Raw genomic sequence first — 18,627 nt, 5'->3', positions numbered from 1 at the left:
CAACCAACACACCTAAAGGGAATTTAGAGTGACCAATTAACCTAGCAGGCATGTCTTTGGACTGTGGGAGGAAGCCGGAGTACCCAGTGAGAACCCACGCATGCACGGGGAGAACATGCAAACTTCATGTGGAAAGACCCCCGGCCGAGAGTCAAACCCGGGACCTTCTTGCTGCAAGGCAACAGTGCTACGAACTGCGCCACTGTGCATAAAATGGTTAAAATTGATTTTTAAAAAACAAATTTGTCTTCCTGATTTTTTAAAAGATATAAATCTGCCCCCTCCTCCCCCCAGCCTGGCGTTGCACCCAGAACGCTCCCTGGTGGCGACGGGTCAAGTGGGGAAGGATCCCTACGTGTGTGTTTGGGACTCCTTCTCAATGCAGACTGTTTCACTTCTGAGGGACGGACACACACACGGCATCGCCTGCCTGGCTTTCAGCGCCGACGGACAGGTGAGAAACACCCCGCCCTTTACTCTATATATTTATTTATATATATATCTATATATAGATATATATAGATATATATCTATATATAGATATATATCTATATATATCTATATATAGATATATATAGATACATAGATATATATAGATATATATAGACTACAGTTTCATATTCTTCTATTTCCATTCCAACTGATTTCCAGAACCATGATTTTTTTACTATGTGGAGAGAAATACTGGAGAAGGAAAACTGAAACTAGATAAAGAATTGATTCACGATGACAATGAAATAACATGACATTTGACCTTTATGGGGATGAAGGAGAACAACGTTCTGCTGCATCGTTCTTCCCTTTGAGAGAAGTTTAAGATGAAAATGAAAGTGGAAAGTTACATGTTTCTGTTCCTGTTGACGACCTTCATCGTGTTTTACTTTATAAAAGCTCCAAATTTACTCAGATTTTAGCTTCTGCAGCTGAAATAAAGTAAAATATTATCAGGAAATCATTAAGCATTTATCTCCTGACCCGTGAGAATGATTCTGATTGGTCCAACCACATGACAGTTTTCACACTTCAGACATAGGTGTTCCATTTTTCAGAGGTTAGAGGTCAGGTTAGGACACCAAACAGGTGCTTCAACCATTCCCTTGTCTTCAGTTTGTCTGGGTTCAGTTAGTGGAACGTGAGTCACACGTTCTTCAGAAACTGCTCCTGCCTTTTAGACCAGAACTGATCTTTGAATGGACCGGGTTTTTAACATGCATGTTCTCCAGTAGCAGAGCTGCTGTTAGAATCAAAGCAAACAGGAAAGATGTTTAGATCAAAATGTAAAAGATTAAACAAGCTGTTGATAGAAAATGATCAGATTTATTTCTCAGATCTAAGATGACAAAGAAAACAGACTACAAGTTCTGGCTGGGTTCTTCCTGGTGCTGTCCAGAAATGATGAGAAGCTTACACCTTGACAGACCTTTAAACAGAAGCATGGCCCGCAGACACAAGTCTGTTTTATTGGTGCTGCTCAGATCAGGTTCTGCACACAGATTCATCATTTCTCTCATATCTTCAGCTGCATTTTGAAGGTGGAAACTCTTTTCTTTCTTTCCTTGATTGTTTTGTCCATGAAAATGCGTGAAGTTTTGAGTGTCCTGCATTGCTTCAGGATGGAAACATCTGCAGATAAACGAGCAGCTTCCTGTCTGTCTTAATGAAAGAGGAAGTCTGTCAGGTTGATGAAACACCTTCTACCTCCATCCCTGAAGTTATCTTCAACATCTCAGCCAACCTGAAGCTGTGCAGACAGGATGAAATGAAGCCTGATGATGATTTTTATAAAGGAGTTTAAATATTTTGAGTTTGATTGAGCAGAACATCAGAAAGATTCAGAAAGTTTCTCTGCTGATCAGCTGAAACAAACCGAACTGATCCGGTGCCAACATGAAGCTTTCACATGCTGGCATGAACTGGACCGAACAGAACCAAACCTTTCCCTCCTGCTTTAGCATCTGTTTACCTCTGACTGTGATCCAAACAGCCGCAACCAAACCAGAACAAACCCGAGATCCATTAAATTATCATAAATCCAGTCAATAATAAATCAAAGAGGCAAACAGATTTATTATGAAGTTTCACTGCAGTGTGTGTGTGTGTGTGTGTGTGTGTGTGTGTGTGTGTGTGTGTGTGTTTGCGAGCTGTTTTTCTCAACCAGAACCTGAGGAACGAGCTGAAGCTCTCAGAACTTATTGTCAGAGGGTTTGTGGTTAAACTGAAGTTTTGACGGAAACCAGAAATAATGACTTCCTGTCAGAACATCAGAGTTCTGTTTCCACCTCACTGGTCCTGAACCTGAGTACAGGAACTTAAAGGTAGTTCTGTCTGAATATGCGGGCTTTTCTCTCTCAGATGAATAGTTCTGTGTGCGTCTCTCTGCAGAGGTTGGCTTCAGTCGGGTTGGATGCCAAGAACACCGTTTGTATCTGGGAATGGAAGAAAGGGAAGATCCTGGCGACAGCCACCGGACACTCGGACCGCGTAGGAAGCTTTTTCTTTCTGTGTGTGTGTTTTAACTCTGTCGTATGGACTAACAGCATCTCTACCTCTGCAGATCTTTGATATCAGCTGGGACCCGTTTCAGCAGAACCGTTTGGTGAGCTGTGGAGTAAAGCACATCAAGGTGAAACATGCTGATTTCTGCTCATCTGACTCCTGGTAGTTTTATTTTCTCTCCAACATGATGAAACATTTATCTGTGTTGAATTCAAACATGAAGCGGTTCTTCTCCGGGAAGCCCGGTCCATAAAGGTCACTGACTCTGACCACATGAAAAAACACAGAATTCCTCAGGAACCTCAACAGCAGAGTTAGGAATCACCAGTAAACCATGAGAGTAAAAACATACGGTGGCTCAGAAAGGTCAGAAACAACCCCTGACCTCATCAGACAGTGTTGGACAGTAAAACCTGCTGCTTTAAACGAATGCTATGAAGATGATGAAGGAGTTACTGACAGAACCAAGAAGACAGGAAGAATTCAAATAAAACGAAAGACTGTTAACATTTAACATTTCTGTTAATATAATTTAAAACGATCCAAAAACACACATTTAATACCTGCCATCTGTTGAACCTTTAAGAACCTGAACAGATCCAGTTGGTGGATGTCAGGAACCAAGTGATTCCTTCTGGTTATCCCTGCAGTTCTGGTCCCTCTGTGGGAACGCTCTCACTCCGAAGAGAGGGATCTTTGGGAAGACGGGCGACTTGCAGACCATCCTGTGTGTGGCGTCAGCTAAAGATGACATCACGTACTCCGGAGCGCTCAACGGAGACATTTATGTCTGGAAAGGACTCAACCTGACCCGAACGGTTCAGTCCGCCCATGGGGTGAGTTTCTCCAACCTTCACTGGTCTGAGCAGGGACTCAACTTTAGGCTTCATTTCCTGAAATCTGCAGAGACAAACCTGGTTTCAGGTGAATTATTTATTAACGTTCTAAAAGTTCCAGATGTTTTTACATAAAAATTGACATTTTTCCTGGCGATCTGTGACTTTGCTGCTGAAAGTTTCCCATCTTCCTGTGTTTGTGGGCAGGCTGGAATCTTCAGCATGTATTCCTGTGAGGAAGGTTTTGCCACAGGAGGCAGAGACGGCTGCATCCGGCTGTGGGACGTCGACTTCAAACCCGTCACCAAGATCGACCTGCGGGAGGCGGAGCAGGGCTACAAAGGTACGAGACAGAAACCAAACTACAGCTTCAGATGAAAAGACTGTGTTTTTTGGGTTCACCATGTCATAATGCAGCCTCTACCGTACCGTAAATGGGGGATGTTTTCATAGACTCATCTGCATCACTGCTGACCACAGAGTGCATTGGTTGAGGTTTTATTTAGAATAAAAGTCCTTCACATGCGGCGGTTCTGTTTGCTGGGCTGTTACCGGGTTAAACTGATCGCGTTTAGAGGGCCTAATGAGAGCTCTGGTGTTTCTGTCTCCATCACACAACGACTGGATGTTTTGACCTTTTCTCCAACACGTTGTGTCCGCTTGTCTGTACTCTGAAAGGTTTTCAGGACAAAGAGTGGAAAAGGAGAAAAGGCCATTTAAGGAAGAAACCTTTGTCTGCTGATGCATTTGATTTCTCCTTCTGATTCTGAGTTCATCTCTTCTCCACCAGCAGGTTTCATATGTTGGCAGGTTTACAGCTCAGGTCATTATGTGTTAATCATCTGAACAGAAGAATCTGATCATCAGTCTGGTTTAATGTCTCCATGTGATCACATGCAGCACACTGCCTGCATTATTCTTCATTCTGTACTTTTATTCACCTTTATTGCAGACACAATTAGTCCATATCATAAAAAAAGAAAGTTGTTGAACACAATGAATGTCGAACTCTCAACCTGAGCGAGCTAAATGGCCAATAAGTGAGCTGATAAAAGCTCAATTCCTGTTTACCTGAAAACTGATTTAATAAATATTTAATTTAAAATGACTGGAAAAACAAAATAAATCGGTTTATTTGAAGCTTTTATTTTTCTGAATTACTGTTTGAATAGTTATTAGTTTGCTTCATATTGTGACTATTTTCCGTCGCTGGTTTTCTGTTTATTTTCACAGATGAATTTAGATGTCTTGAAGTTTTCTCTTATTCAGTGTTTTGTTGTGTCTTAATTCAACCCCTTTGTTAACCCAACAATCAGTTTCAGAGTAAATCAGAAAATTACGTTAGACCAAGAAAAAGGATTTTAATCCAGACATGTGGGTCCAGGTACTGTCCGGTATCTTCAATCAGCACTGGGTCTGGGCTCCTTTTGCATGCCAGAAGTGCTCTGGAATGTCCTGGTAGACGGCTGCTCAGACTTTGGACTTGATAAAAACACAGTTGGCCAACAGGAGCAGATGATAATTGAAAGTTTTTTTTTCCTTCCTCCTCTTCTTCTTCGCTTTCCTTCAGGTCTGTCGATCCGAAGCGTCTGCTGGCGAGCTGACCGGATTCTGGCAGGAACTCAGGACAGTGAGATCTTTGAGGTGAGGAAGAAATGAAAACTGGGCTTCATGCAGAGCTGTTCCTGCAGAAATGTTCTAAGAGTTTTATTTTGGTTCATCAAAGCCGTTGCAGCTCAGCGTCTCTCTGCTGAACAAACTCGTCATTAATCAAAGCTTCAGTTATGAAGAATGCTGATGAGAACTAATGTACATTTTCTGGTTTTAACACCATAGAAATCTCTATGAGGCTTTAAAAATATTCAGAACCTAAAGATGATTGATCTGTTCAGAATCAAGGTTCCCCAGAGAGGCTTCTCTCCAACCGTCCACAAGCATGGCTGTTAGGTTAATTGGTCTCTCCATCATGTCCCTAGGTGGGAGGGTGTCTGTCCTATGTGTCTCTGTGTTGTCCTGTGATGGACATGAGACCCCGCCTCTCACACAATGACCACTGGAGATAGGCAACAACCTATCTGCAAGGATAAGTGGTTATAAATGCTGTTAAAGCAGACTGTGGCAGTTTATGGTGAATTACCATGTTCCTGCATCTCCTCTGCTGCTTCCTGTTAACCTGGCAGGTTGATAAATAACAACAAATGAAAAAGATGAAGGCTTTTAATTGACATTCGGTCCACAGTTTCATCACTCAGAGTTTATATGACAGATGAGTATATATTTTCTCCTATGTTTGAGTCATTTTGTGTGCAGGTGATGGTGCGAGAGCGCGACAAGCCGCTGCTTATCATGCAGGGACACAGCGAGGGCGAGCTCTGGGCTCTGGACGTTCATCCCAAAAAGCCTCTAGCTGTAACAGGCAGCGACGACCGCTCCGTCAGGTGGGCCCAGAGACCTGTACACAAACTGGTAGCTGCCCACTAACACACAGAGGGTGGTGGGAGGTCATGGTGAATCTTCAGAGGTAGAATAGAATAGAAATACCCTTTGTTGGCTCTCATTGGGGAGACTCAGGTGTACCTGCAGCAAAGCGGCAGGCAGATTGAAGCATGCAGATTCACAAAAAGGTAGAAATATTGAACAGAAAATAAGAATAAGAGACTGAACAGAAAAGGCACATTTATAGCATAATAAAAACACTGTACAGTTATTAAAATAATACTCAGATTCAAAGAAATGTGGATAATTAAAAAAAATTACAAAATGTGCATGTATATTGGTGGATAAAAAACAACAGACAGTTTGTTGGCAGCAGTGATGGTTATTAAGTCTTGCAGCTGCTGGGAGGAAGGACCTGGACGGGTTCATAGTTCTCGCAGGGTCTCAGGTTCTGCCCCGGATTCTCTTCTCTTTCACACATAACTTAGAAACCTCCAAAGAGAGGCACTCAGCTTGTCTCCTGTTCTCCCATGTGGAGGAACAGCAGCTCTTCTCAGATATCCTATGACCAGCAGTGCCTCCTCAACATGCCTCTAAGGCTGAGGTCAGACTACTAACATCCGCCACCTGTTTCTGTGACCTTGTTCCGTCCACCATTACACAGAAACATCATCAGCATAGAGGAAGGTTTCAGACTAAAATGAGTTGAATATGATCATCTTCCAGTGCACCATGGACAGTTACAGTAGCAGGCAAAGCCTCGATCTTCTGTTCTATTTGTTTAAAAAGAACCACATCATCTGAAGACAGCCTAGATTCAGTCCTGAACTTTCCAGTCCATGAGAGCATCATCCATGTGCAGCTGTGTTTGTGTTCAAAATTAAACACTGATTTGAGGGTATGGTGGAAAATGTTCCAGAACTACATGAACCTGTGTCTGGGTTTAGGTTGTGGAGTCTGGTCGACCATGCTCTCATTGCCCGCTGCAACATGGAGGAGGCGGTTCGCAGCGTGGCCTTCAGCCTGGACGGATCCCAGCTGGCTCTGGGTATGAAGGACGGATCCTTCACCGTGCTGAGAGTCAGGTGACACACACACACTGGATGCTGTGACTCAAACTGGGCGTTGATGTCGCTTCTGTGCCGTTAACTGGATGTTCTTCCACCTCAGAGACATGACAGAGGTTGTCCATATCAAGGACAGGAAGGAGGTGATCCATGAGATGAAGTTCTCCCCAGATGGAACATATCTTGCTGTCGGCTCCAATGATGGACTGGTGGACATCTACGCTGTCGCTCAGAGATACAAGAAGGTTTGGAAGGAGCAGCATGAGAAACTAATGCTGGACAGTTTGAGATGATTCAAACTTTATTCTTTACAATCAGAATTAAACTCGTTTGACCAACGTTAGTTTAGTTCAGTTTCTTTATTTAGCAGCATCTAACAAACAGATCTGATGTATGTACAGACATATCTCCTCCAGTCCATACTTTGCAGTTTAATACTAGTTATGACACAATGCAGAAAAGTTATCTTTATATTGCCAAACAGTAAAAAGTTTTCTACTTAAGGAAACCCAGCAGGTAGCGCTGAATCTGACTGGTTGCAGGTGGGAGAATGCAGTAAATCCACCAGTTTCATCACACATCTGGACTGGTCTTTGGATGGGAAAGTCCTGCAGAGCAATGATGGAGCAGGAGAACGCCTCTTCTACCGGATGCCCAGTGAGTCCAAACTGCACAAGTTTTGAATATTTAAATGTTTAAATGATTGTGGATGATCTATTCTTCTCTACACATCACTGGTACATCAGTATCCAACAAAGCAAGCAGTGACAGAGGCTGTGGTCTCAGCTTCATGCAGATTAAAATCAGCAGCGTTCACAGCTTCTTGTTCTGAGTCTCTGGTTGATACGGAGGACGGTTAATGATAGAAATCTACTGACCTTGTTCTCCTGACTTCAGCACAAAGATAATCTGTGGTAAAATGGAGAGTTGCATCTACAGAAATTATCCAGTTTTTTTTTCTGCAGTGGGGAAACCAATCATCAACAAAGAGGAGGTGAAAGGTCAGCGCTGGGCCTCCTGGAGCAGTGTTCTAGGCTCTGAGGTCAGCGGTATCTGGCCAAAATACTCCGACTCAACCACAGTCAACGCTGTGGACGCCAACCTCACCGCCGCTGTGCTTGTCACAGGAGGTGACCTTGGTCTGGTTAAACTCTACCGCTTTCCCTGCCTCAGGAAAGGTCTCTTCTCTTTTTCATGCAGCTATGGGGTTTATTTTGGTTCTGTTTCATTAAGTCTTGGTCTCGTTTTTGCCTTTCAAGGAGCCAAATTCAAGAAATACATTGGTCACTCGGCCCATGTCACCAACGTCCGCTGGTCAAGTGACCTGCAGTGTGTCCTCACCACAGGCGGAGCCGACCATGCCCTCTTTCAGTGGAGGTTTCTACCCGAGGAAGTGATGAATGGAGGTCTGGATGTCAACATACAAGGTAGGACAGGCATGTATGGAAAAACCTTAGAGAGACAAGTTGCTTAACATTAAAATTGCATGCTTAGGGAACTGCTTTTAATCATTCTTCACTTTTTTAAGAAACTAAGTTTTCCAAAAACCATAAGGCTAAGCCCTCCTAGAGCAAACAGAGGGATCCTAGAGGAGCCACTGGTGCTACTGGTGGGACAAAATAATGAAAATAGGTGCATTTGTGGGTGAGAAGTAGAGGTTAGTAGCTGATTTGAGGCCAAGGTTGGATATGTGTGAACCACAGGACAGCTTTACTGGGTGTCCCAAAAAAATCAACACTTCACTTCACCTTCACTCAGACAAGATATGAATGTAACCCTATAGGATGTGGGAGGGATGGCTGTGGTCTTGAGAAGTTTTGAGATGATTAAAAGTTGATTTGATGATGGATTTTACGTGAGACCTAAGACTGCTTTGAGGTCAACAGGTGATCTCCAACCATTATATCTGAAGAGTTTTTCTGCTGCTGTGTGGTAGATCACCAGACATCCAAGGCTGATATACCACAGCCAGATCATCAGTTTGGGACTGGGTTTGGTGGGACAGCATAGTCGCTCGGTTTAGTCCCTAATGTTTGTCATCAAGCTGTTACTGATTTGACTGATGGAAAGCATGTAGATTATAAAGAGTAGTGGTCTTAGGACACAGCCCTGAGGGACTCCTTGACTGATGGGTTTTGTAGGTGGAAAGAGTCACAAATTGTCCATCTTAAGTCAAAAAATGGAAAGAACTTTTATTTTTCACAGACGTATTGTGTTTGGAGTTAACTTTTTGCTTAACTGTCAAGTTATCAAATGATGCAGTTCTTGTTTTCAGCCACATTTAACTAAATTCAGTCCATCTATGTGGCACCAGGTCACAGTAAGGTTTTAACTCAGGGCGCTACATAAAAACAAAGGTCCAGACGTTCAACCATTCACTGTATAGTGTTTAACCTCTCTGACCGAGGACTGAAACTACCAACCAACACTAGTGCAGCTGAATTGGATATGATGTAATTGTCATGATTTTAACTGCCAACTTAACCCACATGCACTCAGAGAACAAGATCAGTTAGAGACGTTTATTGAAAGCACGGTCAGGCACTAACGGGAAGCGGCGAGCCTAATCCCGGTCACTGTGAAAAACAATAGGTAAAACATTAGAGACTGAACCTCAGAATATTGCCTGACGGTTAACGTTTCTTACTGGGGAAATCCTGGAACCCGCCAAGGAGAGGAACCGCATCAGGAGAGGAGCACAGTCTGCCTGGTACAGTCCTTATCCAGGAAGGAGTCCGCACCACAAACGGAGGTCTGGATCAGGTCAGCCAGAGATCGCACCTGGAACGGGTAACAGCAGGAAGTTAATGTTTTCAGAAAAATCTTCAATCACTTCTTTCACAGCCATTTGCAAGGAAAAAGGTTTTCAGAGCTGGCCAGAAGATTACAACGGAGGGCAAAACACTCAGGCAACAAAGTGCTGGCAATCCATCCTCTTTATGCCTCCCAACTGATGAATCAATGCGCCACACCTGTTGCCTCAGGTACTCTCCTGCTGGCAGCACCTAGTGTCGGGATAGTGTTAGTAGCAGGCAGCAGATGACTCCAGATCCTGACACCACCTCCCCCTCAACGGCCGCCACCTGGTGGCCCAGAAGAAGCAGTCTGGGAAGCCAAGAAATCCCGGACCAGGGAGGGATCAACAATGAAGGACCCAGGAACCCAGGAGCGGTCCTCCGGACCATACCCCTCCCAGTCGACAAGGTACTGACATCCACGTCCCTGCCGTCGGGAGGCCACAATGCGGCGAACAGAGTAGACAGCGTGGCCCTGAAAGTCCCGGGCGGGCGGAGGGGACAGGGCCGGAGGGCAGAGCGTGCTGGTCTGGACACGCTTCAACTGAGAAATGTGAAAGACAAGGGTGTACGCGGAGACTGGGAGGCAGACGAGAGTGAGCTTTCTGGACAGGGACTTAAGTGGAATGTCCCGTGCGGCGAGCCAAACCTTCTGACCAGGGTGGTAACTGGGAGCGGGCAGACGTCGACGGTCTGCGTAGCGCTTGTTTTGGGCTGCTGTACGGTGAAGTGCCCGGATGGCGGCGTCCCACACCCGCTTACATCTCCGGATGTGGTGTCGCACTGTAGGAACAGCGATGTCCTTTTTCTCCGACGGGAACAACGGCGGCCGGTATCCCAGGGAGGTCTCAAAAGGAGTGTAGCCGGTGGCTGAGGAGACGTGGGAGTTGTGGGCGTATTCGATCCACCCCAAGTGGGCACGCCATTCAGTGGAAAAGGTGGACATTACGCACCGCAGGGCCGCCTCCAGCTCTTGGTTGAGATGCTCCACCAGGCCATTAGACTGGGGGGGATGACCTGAAGTCAGCGCCACCTTCGCCCCCAAGGCGTCACAGAAATGTCTCCAGACCCGGGAAGTAAACTGAGGACCCCTGTCGGACAACAGGCAACAGGGGATGCCATGCAGGCGGAAGACATGTTTAACCATCAACCTTGCTGTTTGGAGGGCCGATGGCAGCTTCCTGAGAGGAACCAGGTGGCATGCCTTGGAGAACCGATCGACTATAGTCATAATTACGGTCATTCCAAGAGAGCTCGGCAGGCTGGTGATGAAATCCAAAGCCACGTGGGACCAGGGTCGCTTGGGGACGCTGAGAGGCTGGAGCAGGCCCGCGGAGGGTCGATTGGAGGATTTGCTTCTGGCGCAGGTGGCGCAGGCATTCACGTACTCCCTAATGTCTCTGTGCAGGGACGGCCACCAATAACGTCTGGAAATTGCAGCGATGGTCCTACTGACTCCTGGGTGGGCGGAGAACTTGGCTGTATGGAACCAGCAGATCAATCTGGACCGTACAGAAGCTGGAACGTAAGTCCGTCCAGGGGGTCCAGTGCCCGGCCCAGGATCATCACGGAGGGCTCGCCGCACCAGGTCCTCTATCTCCCAGGTTAAGGAGCCCACAGTACAGCTTGGCGGCAGAATAAGGCTCGGCCTGTCTTTCTGAGTCCTCAGGCCCGAACTGGCGGGACAGAGCATCAGGCTTGAGGTTCTTGGATCCTGGTCTAAAAGAAATAGACAGATTAAAACTGGAAAAAAAAAGTGACCAACGTGATTGACGTGCATTAAGACGCTTAGCTGACTGGTTGTAAGACAAGTTCTTATGGTCCGTCCAGACCAGCACGGGTTGTTCGGCGCCCTCCAACCAATGCCTCCACTCCTCCAGGGCCAGTTTGATGGCCAGCAGCTCCCTGTCTCCCACCTGGTAGTTCTGTTCGGCAGGGGTCAGTCAACGAGAGAAGAAGGCGCAGGGGTGAAGCCTCCCGTCTTGATCCGAAAGCTGAGAGAGGACCGCTCCCACCCCGGTGTCCGAGGCATCAACCTCCAACGTGAACTGCTTAGCCGAGTCTGGATGGATCAGGACAGGCGCTTGGGAGAACAGCCTCTTTAACCGGGTGAAGGCGGTCTCTGCCTCCGACCCCCAGCTGAAGGTCGTCTTGGTGGAGGTCAGCGCGGTCAAGGGGGCTGCCCCTTGGCTGTAATTCCTTATGAACCTTCGGTAGAAGTTGGCAAACCCCAGGAACTGCTGCAACTTCTTCTGGGAGCCAGGTACTGGCCAGTCCACCACTGCTCGAACCTTCCCTGGGTCAGCGCGAACCTGTCCCTCCTCCAACACAAACCCCAGGAAACTGACGGTCGACTGATGAAAGTCGCACTTCTCAACTTTGACGAACTGTCTGTTCTCGAGGAGGCGCTGTAGGACCAGCCGAAAGTGGCGGCGGTGTTCCTCGAGGCTTCTAGAAAAAATCAAAATGTCGTCCAGGTATACAAACACAAAAAGTTTCAAAAAATCTCTCAATACGTCGTTGACGAGTGCCTGGAACACTGCTGGGGCATTGCTTAAGCCAAAAGGCATGACCAAATATTCAAAATGCCCCAGGGGAGTTTTGAACGCCGTCTTCCACTCGTCTCCCTGGCAGATTCGGACTAAGTGGTAGGCATTTCTGAGATCCGGTTTAGAGAATAGTGGCGCCGTGTATGGGTTCCAAAGCAGAAGCTAACAACGGAAGGGGGTATTTATTCTTTACAGTAATAGCGTTCAAGCCTCTGTAATCTATGCAAGGACGTAAGCTACCATCCTTCTTGCCCACAAAAAAGAAGCCTGCCCCCAGCGGAGATGAGGAAGGGCGGATAATCCCAGCAGCCAAAGACTCAGCAATATACTTCTCCATTACCCGTCTTTCCGGCCGAGAGATACTATAAAGCCGGCTGGAGGGCAACGGAGCGCCTGGGAGGAGGTTAATGGCGCAGTCGTAAGGTCGATGGGGCGACAGAGACAGAGCCCGAGACTTACTAAATACCTGTTTGAGGTCGTGGTACTCGGAGGGAACCCTAGTCAAATCTGGGAGCGATGAAGCCAGGGGAAACCGAGCACTGATGCACTCTGAGCAATGGGAAATACATAAAAAGACACCTGTTCTCAGTGATTACCAGACAAAATAAGTTCTAGCGGCCGCGTTCGATGGGTGATCTCATGTAAAGATAACCCATCCAAAGCTAAAACCCGGCGGGGCTGGGCCAACATTTCTGTGGCTATTTGTTTCCTAGTAACAAGATCATAGTCAATGAAATTTAAATCACACCCAGAATCGACTAAAACGTCAGCTTGACGGTTCAAAAACAAAGTGGCCGGTAACGTGAATCGAGGGGTCTTATAACTGGAGGGTAGGTCCGTCGGTTGCCCCTTCACAGCCGGCGAACTCGCCCTTTTGGCCGGACGGGACTCGCGTGTTGTGGAAAATTATTTTATTAAGTGTTCCAAAGTGTATGACCTTTAGGTTACCTCACTCCTCAGAACATCTGTGTTAGAGGAGGAAGCTGTAAAGCCATTATCATAAGTTTAATGGTTAAAACCCATCCTCGAGTTGCTGGCAATCCATCCTCTTTATGCCTCCCAACTGATGAATCAATGCGCCACACCTGTTGCCTCAGGTAGTCTCCTGCTGGCAGCACCTAGTGTCGGGATAGTGTTAGTAGCAGGCAGCAGATGACTCCAGATCCTGACAGTAATTTCCAAACCAAGCATGTAATGCATGCAGCAGTCTGTGCAGGTTGTGATGAACTTTGAGGCTTAACTGTGTCTCGCATTAAACCAGTTTAATGATGCATTCAAGGACATCAGCACAACTTGGCACAGAGGTAAAAACCTCCTTTTAGCTACAAAGAGAAGAAAAGACATGAGTGTGTGGGCAAAGAAAGCAGCTTCATCTGAAATTTTCACCAGTTTGTTTTCTTGGTGTGTTTCTTTTTTAGAAAGTCACGGCGACTCCAACAGCGAAGAGTCAGACAGCGACGTTTCTGACGTCCCGGAGCTGGACTCAGACATCGAACAGGAGACACAGATAAACTACGACCGACAGGTAACAATCAGCTCTGGTCTGTAGCTCAGCTGAATCCTCAGGAAGCAGCTAAGGAAACCTTCCAGGGTTTTCCAGGATGGAGCCTCCTGGTTCTTTTCCCCCTCAGCCTTCTCCTCTTCAAAATCTCCTTATCAGCACAAAGCAGCCGCTGCCTGCCAGGCATCCCCATTACTGCTGTAGGCTGGGTGCAGCCAGTGTTGCATCAATATTCTGTTTGGAGACTGAAGGTTAACGCTTTCTGTTGGCTCACATGTTTAATCAGAAACAGCCAGAAAGAATGGACATTTATTCATGTATTCCCACACTGAGTCATCTCCTGTTCCTCATCCTCCTCCTTGTTCTTTCTTTAACCGTGAATCCTATTTTCATCTAATTTTCTTTTATTTTCTTCATTTCACTTTGTTTGCTTTTTCATTGATTACCTCATGAAAAAATGTTGCTAAAAACTGGACGATGTCAAGTAAATTCCCAGCAAGGCTACTTGCATGGCATGTCCCCAATAACTGTTAACCGTCAGGTAATAAAAATGATCAAAGTCATAGTTCATTTTTCATTTTATTCATAGTTTATATGATAAAAAGATGAAGGCAATTTAAGGTTTCTGTTCAATTCTACTAGGAGGCGATCTTTTATGAATGTTCTGATAACAAACCTCCTCTGTGAATAAAGAGAAATCAGGAGGAGGCAGCGAGGCCACGTTCCAGTCAAATGTTCTGGAACTCCCTGCGCTGACCCGGCACAACGCTCCAGAAATATTCTGTTTGGGAAATAGAAAGCAGAGATGAAGTGGCGTGAAACTCAGGCAGCTCCAGCTCACAGACTAAACCTCATCTGAATAATCTGCATGAAAAACCAGAAGAATCAGCTGCTGAGTTTCAGCTGCTAACTGGGAGGAAGGAAATGATGGGATCATTGATGACTGTTGGGAATCAACAGTTTCCTTCCTTTATTTAAATGGAAAGAAATGTGAAAATGAAAAATATCCAGTAAACTATATTTATTACCGTTCGTAGTGATCGTCTCTGTGAGCTTCAGGATTTGCTCAGAATGAGACTTTTATTGTTAGACACTTTGATTAGTTTGGTTTATTTATCAGATTAAAACAGCGCCACCTGCAGGACTCACTTTACCTGTTGATCGACAGCATATTGATGGTTTGTGGTTCTGCAGGTGTATAAGGAGGACCTCCATCAGCTGCGGCAGCAGAGCAGAGAGAAGAAGCAGCAGGTCGGATCCCTGAAGAGACAGAAAGGACCCAACCAGGGCCTCCGGCTGCAGTTTGTTCACGGGTAATTCTTCACTGTTGGGTGGGTCTCTGTGTAGGTGGGCTTCAATCACCAACAGGCTCGTTTACCCAAAATAAATCCTGATTCTGATTTACATCAAACTCACAAGCTCAACTGATCAGATCCTGTCACAAGCTGTAGAGAGAATTACTGCCCAGTCAAAGTTTTAACAGCTTAATGTTGCACAGTTGTGCCAAAATAAGACAAGAGAAAGATTCTGACAAAAACAGAAAAATGTTCTGTTAGTCAGAACATATTTAAATTCATTTCTTCATCATTTTAAATTAAATAAATCCAACCAGATGGTAAGCACCTATCATTGTTCACCATGATTTCAAATATTTAACACAAACTAAAGCAGATTCTCAAAGCAAGGTGTGAAAAACAGTCCAGTCTCTGACCCAGCAGCTCGTAGAACCTCCTTCAGGAGCTGTAACACCTAGCTGTGGTTTTCTGTCTCACTTCATCAGTTTCTCTCATCAGGTGGAGGAATTTTGGTCCACTCTTCTCTCCAACCTTGCTTCAGTTAATGAAGGTTTCAGCAGAGCTCTCTGAAGTCCCAACACAGCATTTCTATCAGGTTAAGGTCTTGGACTTTGATTGGATCAACTTCTTGCAACTTCTTGATTCTTTTCTTTTTCAGTATCTGTGCTGTAGATCTGCTGCTGCGTTTGGGATCATTGTCCTGTTGATGATCCAGTTTGGACCAAACATTAGCTGTTGGTCTCACATTGGACTCTAGAAAACTATACCAACTTTAAACCTTTAGGCCTAATTAAAAAACATAACCCAGAACACACCAACAGGAAACACGGCGGTGGCAGCTGCATGCTGCGGGGAAGCTTTTCTTCAGCAGGGACAGGGAGCTGATGGGAAGATGGATGGAGCTAAATCCAGGCCGTGTCTGGAACCTGTTGGAGGCTGCAGAAGACTGGAGACTGTGGTGGAGGTTCACCATCCAGCAGGAGAACCACCCTGAACAAACAGCCAGAGATACAAAAGGATGGTTAGAATGGCCTAGTCAAAGTCCAGACCAGAATCCAACAAAGAATCTGTTGCAAGATTTGAAAACTGATGCTATAAAAATAGTTTGGTCAGGTGTCCAGGTCCTGAGGCTGCAAAACAATCCCACATCATCATTCCTCCACCACCATGCTTGACTCTTATGGTGTTGATATGGGTCATATTTCTCTAAAACTGGTGCTCTGCATCATGGGCAAGCATCTCTAGGTTGGTCCAGAGGTCTTGTGCTTCATCCAGATGCTGCTTTTATTCAACCTAAGTCCTGCTGGCATCTTGTTCTTAGGGAGAAGAGGCTTCCTCCTCCAGTCCATCCAGACATACTTTGGATGAGCTGCGAGATGTGTTTGTGTGCAGGTACCGAGGCTACGACTGCAGGAACAACCTGTTCTACACGCAGAGCGGTGAGGTGGTGTACCATGTAGCAGCTGTGGGTGTGGTTTACAACCGGCAGCTGCACAGCCAGCGTTTCTACCTGGGCCATGACGACGACATCCTGAGCCTCAGCATCCACCCGCTGAAGGACTACGCCGCTACAGGACAGGTGGCCCAAACACTCAGACATTTGTTCTTTTCTAGTTTTCTAGAGTCTTTCTTTGGCACAATGTGATCATTGCTGGTCATCCCAGCTGCTGCTGCCGTATCGTTCCAGCAGTCAGTCTCTGTTTCAGCAGGAGTTCATCTGTTGAAGTTTCTTTTCTCAGTTTCATCAAATGTTTTCTTTTAAATTTAAGTTTTCAGATCTTTCCATATCAAGAAAAATCATTTACGCTTCAACATGCTGACATTTTGTTAAGTGCCTCGAGGAAACTAGAAAGGAAGCCATTCAGATAGTGGCGCCTCATTCCATCACGATGAGGGATGAAAATACGAGTCGTTCCTGATGGTGTTTGCAGGTGGGCAGAGACCCAGCCGTCCACGTGTGGGACATCCAGACTCTGAGGTGTCTCTCTCTGCTCAAGGGTCACCATCAGAGAGGAGTCTGTGCACTCGACTTCTCAGGTATCATTTATTCAAGTGATGAAAATTAGTCTGATTTCACTGCTGAAGCATTTAAAACGTATTATGTAGTAATAATTGTCTTTGCAGCATTATGGGTTACTGTCCTGTTGTAACAGTAAACTTTTCTCTTCCTTTAATATTAACTAATGCTGATGCAGTTAAAACCCATTTTATTGGCTAGTTATGTGAACCAGTCTGACTCTGGTGTGTTGGTGAATTTCTCCTGACTGAATCGCAGCAATAATGAACCTTTCTGAAACCTGCAGTTCTTCTTTAATGTTGGAAACGCAGTGATTTCACCTGCAAGCAGCTTCTCTAACTGTAGCAGAGCTCCGGGCCAAGAGAACCGTCTCAGACGCCTGTGACCTCTAACCCTTCAGTTGGCCCTGGATGATCCGTTCTCCTCTGTTTGTCCTCCCAGCCGATGGAAAGAGTCTGGTTTCAGTTGGAGTCGATGACGGACATTCGATCGTCGTCTGGGACTGGAAGCGAGGAGAGAAACTGGCCACAGCTCGGTACAGAAAACCCAACAGCATATAAAGTACTGATATGTTTAAACTGACCCGCCTGCTGCTGTTAGTGGAACTGTCAACTGATAAAGATGTACCTTTAGATCTGCTGTTAGTATTAATTGGCTCTCTACAGAACGCCTGTTAGTCAGAGCTCAATGAAGGCTTGAAATAATTCTGCTTCTGATTAGAAATAAACTGAAGGTTTTATATAAATATATAAACTAAAAATACACCTCTTTCTTTTTTGAACGTGTTTATTTTTAGGAACTTTCTGCTGAAACGATTATTTATAAACGTGGACTTTTAATTTTGGAACCAAGCTCTGAAGGAAGCATCTAATTTTACATTTATGTCCCAGTTCTTCCTGTTTCTCTTCCTGTTATCAAATCAAACAGCAGGATGGTCTGACAGCAGCTTTATCAGTCTGACCCAACCGGTCTGAGCCTGGTTCTGGTCTGACTCAGGAAGATAACAGAACTTATGAGGCAGGTTAGACAGAGGACACCTCCTGACTCGTCCTCTCCTGTTTCAGGGGCCAGAAGGAGAAGATCTTTGTGGTGAAGTGTCACCCCATGCTGATGGACAAACTGGTAACTGTGGGAATCAAACACATCAGGTTCTGGAAACATGCAGGTAAATGCTTTCACACACCCCCCCCCCCAACCCACACACACACACACACACACACATGCACACACACACACAGACAAACACACACACAGCATCACTGTGCAAATCTAATCTGCTTCTGTTAATAAAACTGAAAATTGTGATTTTTAAACTAAATTTAACTTCTAATGTTCTGCTGATGTTTGCAGACCATTTTCATTGAGATGGTTCTCTCCATCTAAGACCTCCTACTTTACTGTAGAACTTTAAATTAACATTAATTTGCCTCTCCAATTATTTGCTTCCTCCTCTGTCCTCCAGGTGGCGGTCTGACTTTCAGGCGTGGTGCGTTCAGGAGCGTCGGCCGTCCAGAGACCATGATGTCGGTATGTTATGGCCGCAGTGAGGCGCTGGTGTTCTCTGGAGCAGCAACCGGAGACGTTTACATCTGGAAGGAGCCGGTGCTGCTGAAGACGGTGAAAGCTCATGATGGG

The 18,627-nt window shown here is 45.6% G+C and overlaps 1 protein-coding gene across 2 annotated transcripts in view; it reads left to right on the top strand.

Annotated features, from left to right (window-relative positions):
• LOC124859353 (echinoderm microtubule-associated protein-like 6) overlaps nt 1-18,627 on the top strand; it is a 70,129-nt gene that overhangs the window by 18,020 nt on the left and 33,482 nt on the right. For both annotated transcript variants that reach the window (XM_047352099.1, XM_047352100.1), the window contains exons 2-20: nt 295-454; nt 2,383-2,481; nt 2,555-2,623; nt 3,147-3,332; nt 3,540-3,675; nt 4,903-4,976; nt 5,643-5,770; nt 6,716-6,853; nt 6,939-7,080; nt 7,378-7,492; nt 7,801-8,013; nt 8,095-8,262; nt 13,598-13,704; nt 14,875-14,993; nt 16,368-16,554; nt 16,907-17,012; nt 17,434-17,527; nt 18,057-18,157; nt 18,455-18,627. The exon at nt 18,455-18,627 is cut by the window's right edge and continues 30 nt beyond it. In XM_047352099.1, the coding sequence (XP_047208055.1) occupies nt 295-454; nt 2,383-2,481; nt 2,555-2,623; nt 3,147-3,332; nt 3,540-3,675; nt 4,903-4,976; nt 5,643-5,770; nt 6,716-6,853; nt 6,939-7,080; nt 7,378-7,492; nt 7,801-8,013; nt 8,095-8,262; nt 13,598-13,704; nt 14,875-14,993; nt 16,368-16,554; nt 16,907-17,012; nt 17,434-17,527; nt 18,057-18,157; nt 18,455-18,627 (2,515 nt within the window). The remainder of the gene's footprint in view (nt 1-294; nt 455-2,382; nt 2,482-2,554; nt 2,624-3,146; nt 3,333-3,539; nt 3,676-4,902; nt 4,977-5,642; nt 5,771-6,715; nt 6,854-6,938; nt 7,081-7,377; nt 7,493-7,800; nt 8,014-8,094; nt 8,263-13,597; nt 13,705-14,874; nt 14,994-16,367; nt 16,555-16,906; nt 17,013-17,433; nt 17,528-18,056; nt 18,158-18,454) is intronic.

This window comes from Girardinichthys multiradiatus, chromosome 22, assembly GCF_021462225.1.
Source record: "Girardinichthys multiradiatus isolate DD_20200921_A chromosome 22, DD_fGirMul_XY1, whole genome shotgun sequence".
In the NCBI taxonomy this organism is placed as follows: domain Eukaryota; kingdom Metazoa; phylum Chordata; class Actinopteri; order Cyprinodontiformes; family Goodeidae; genus Girardinichthys; species Girardinichthys multiradiatus.
The sequence above is the reverse complement of the archived record's forward strand: the minus strand, read 5'-3'. Positions and strand labels throughout refer to the sequence as shown.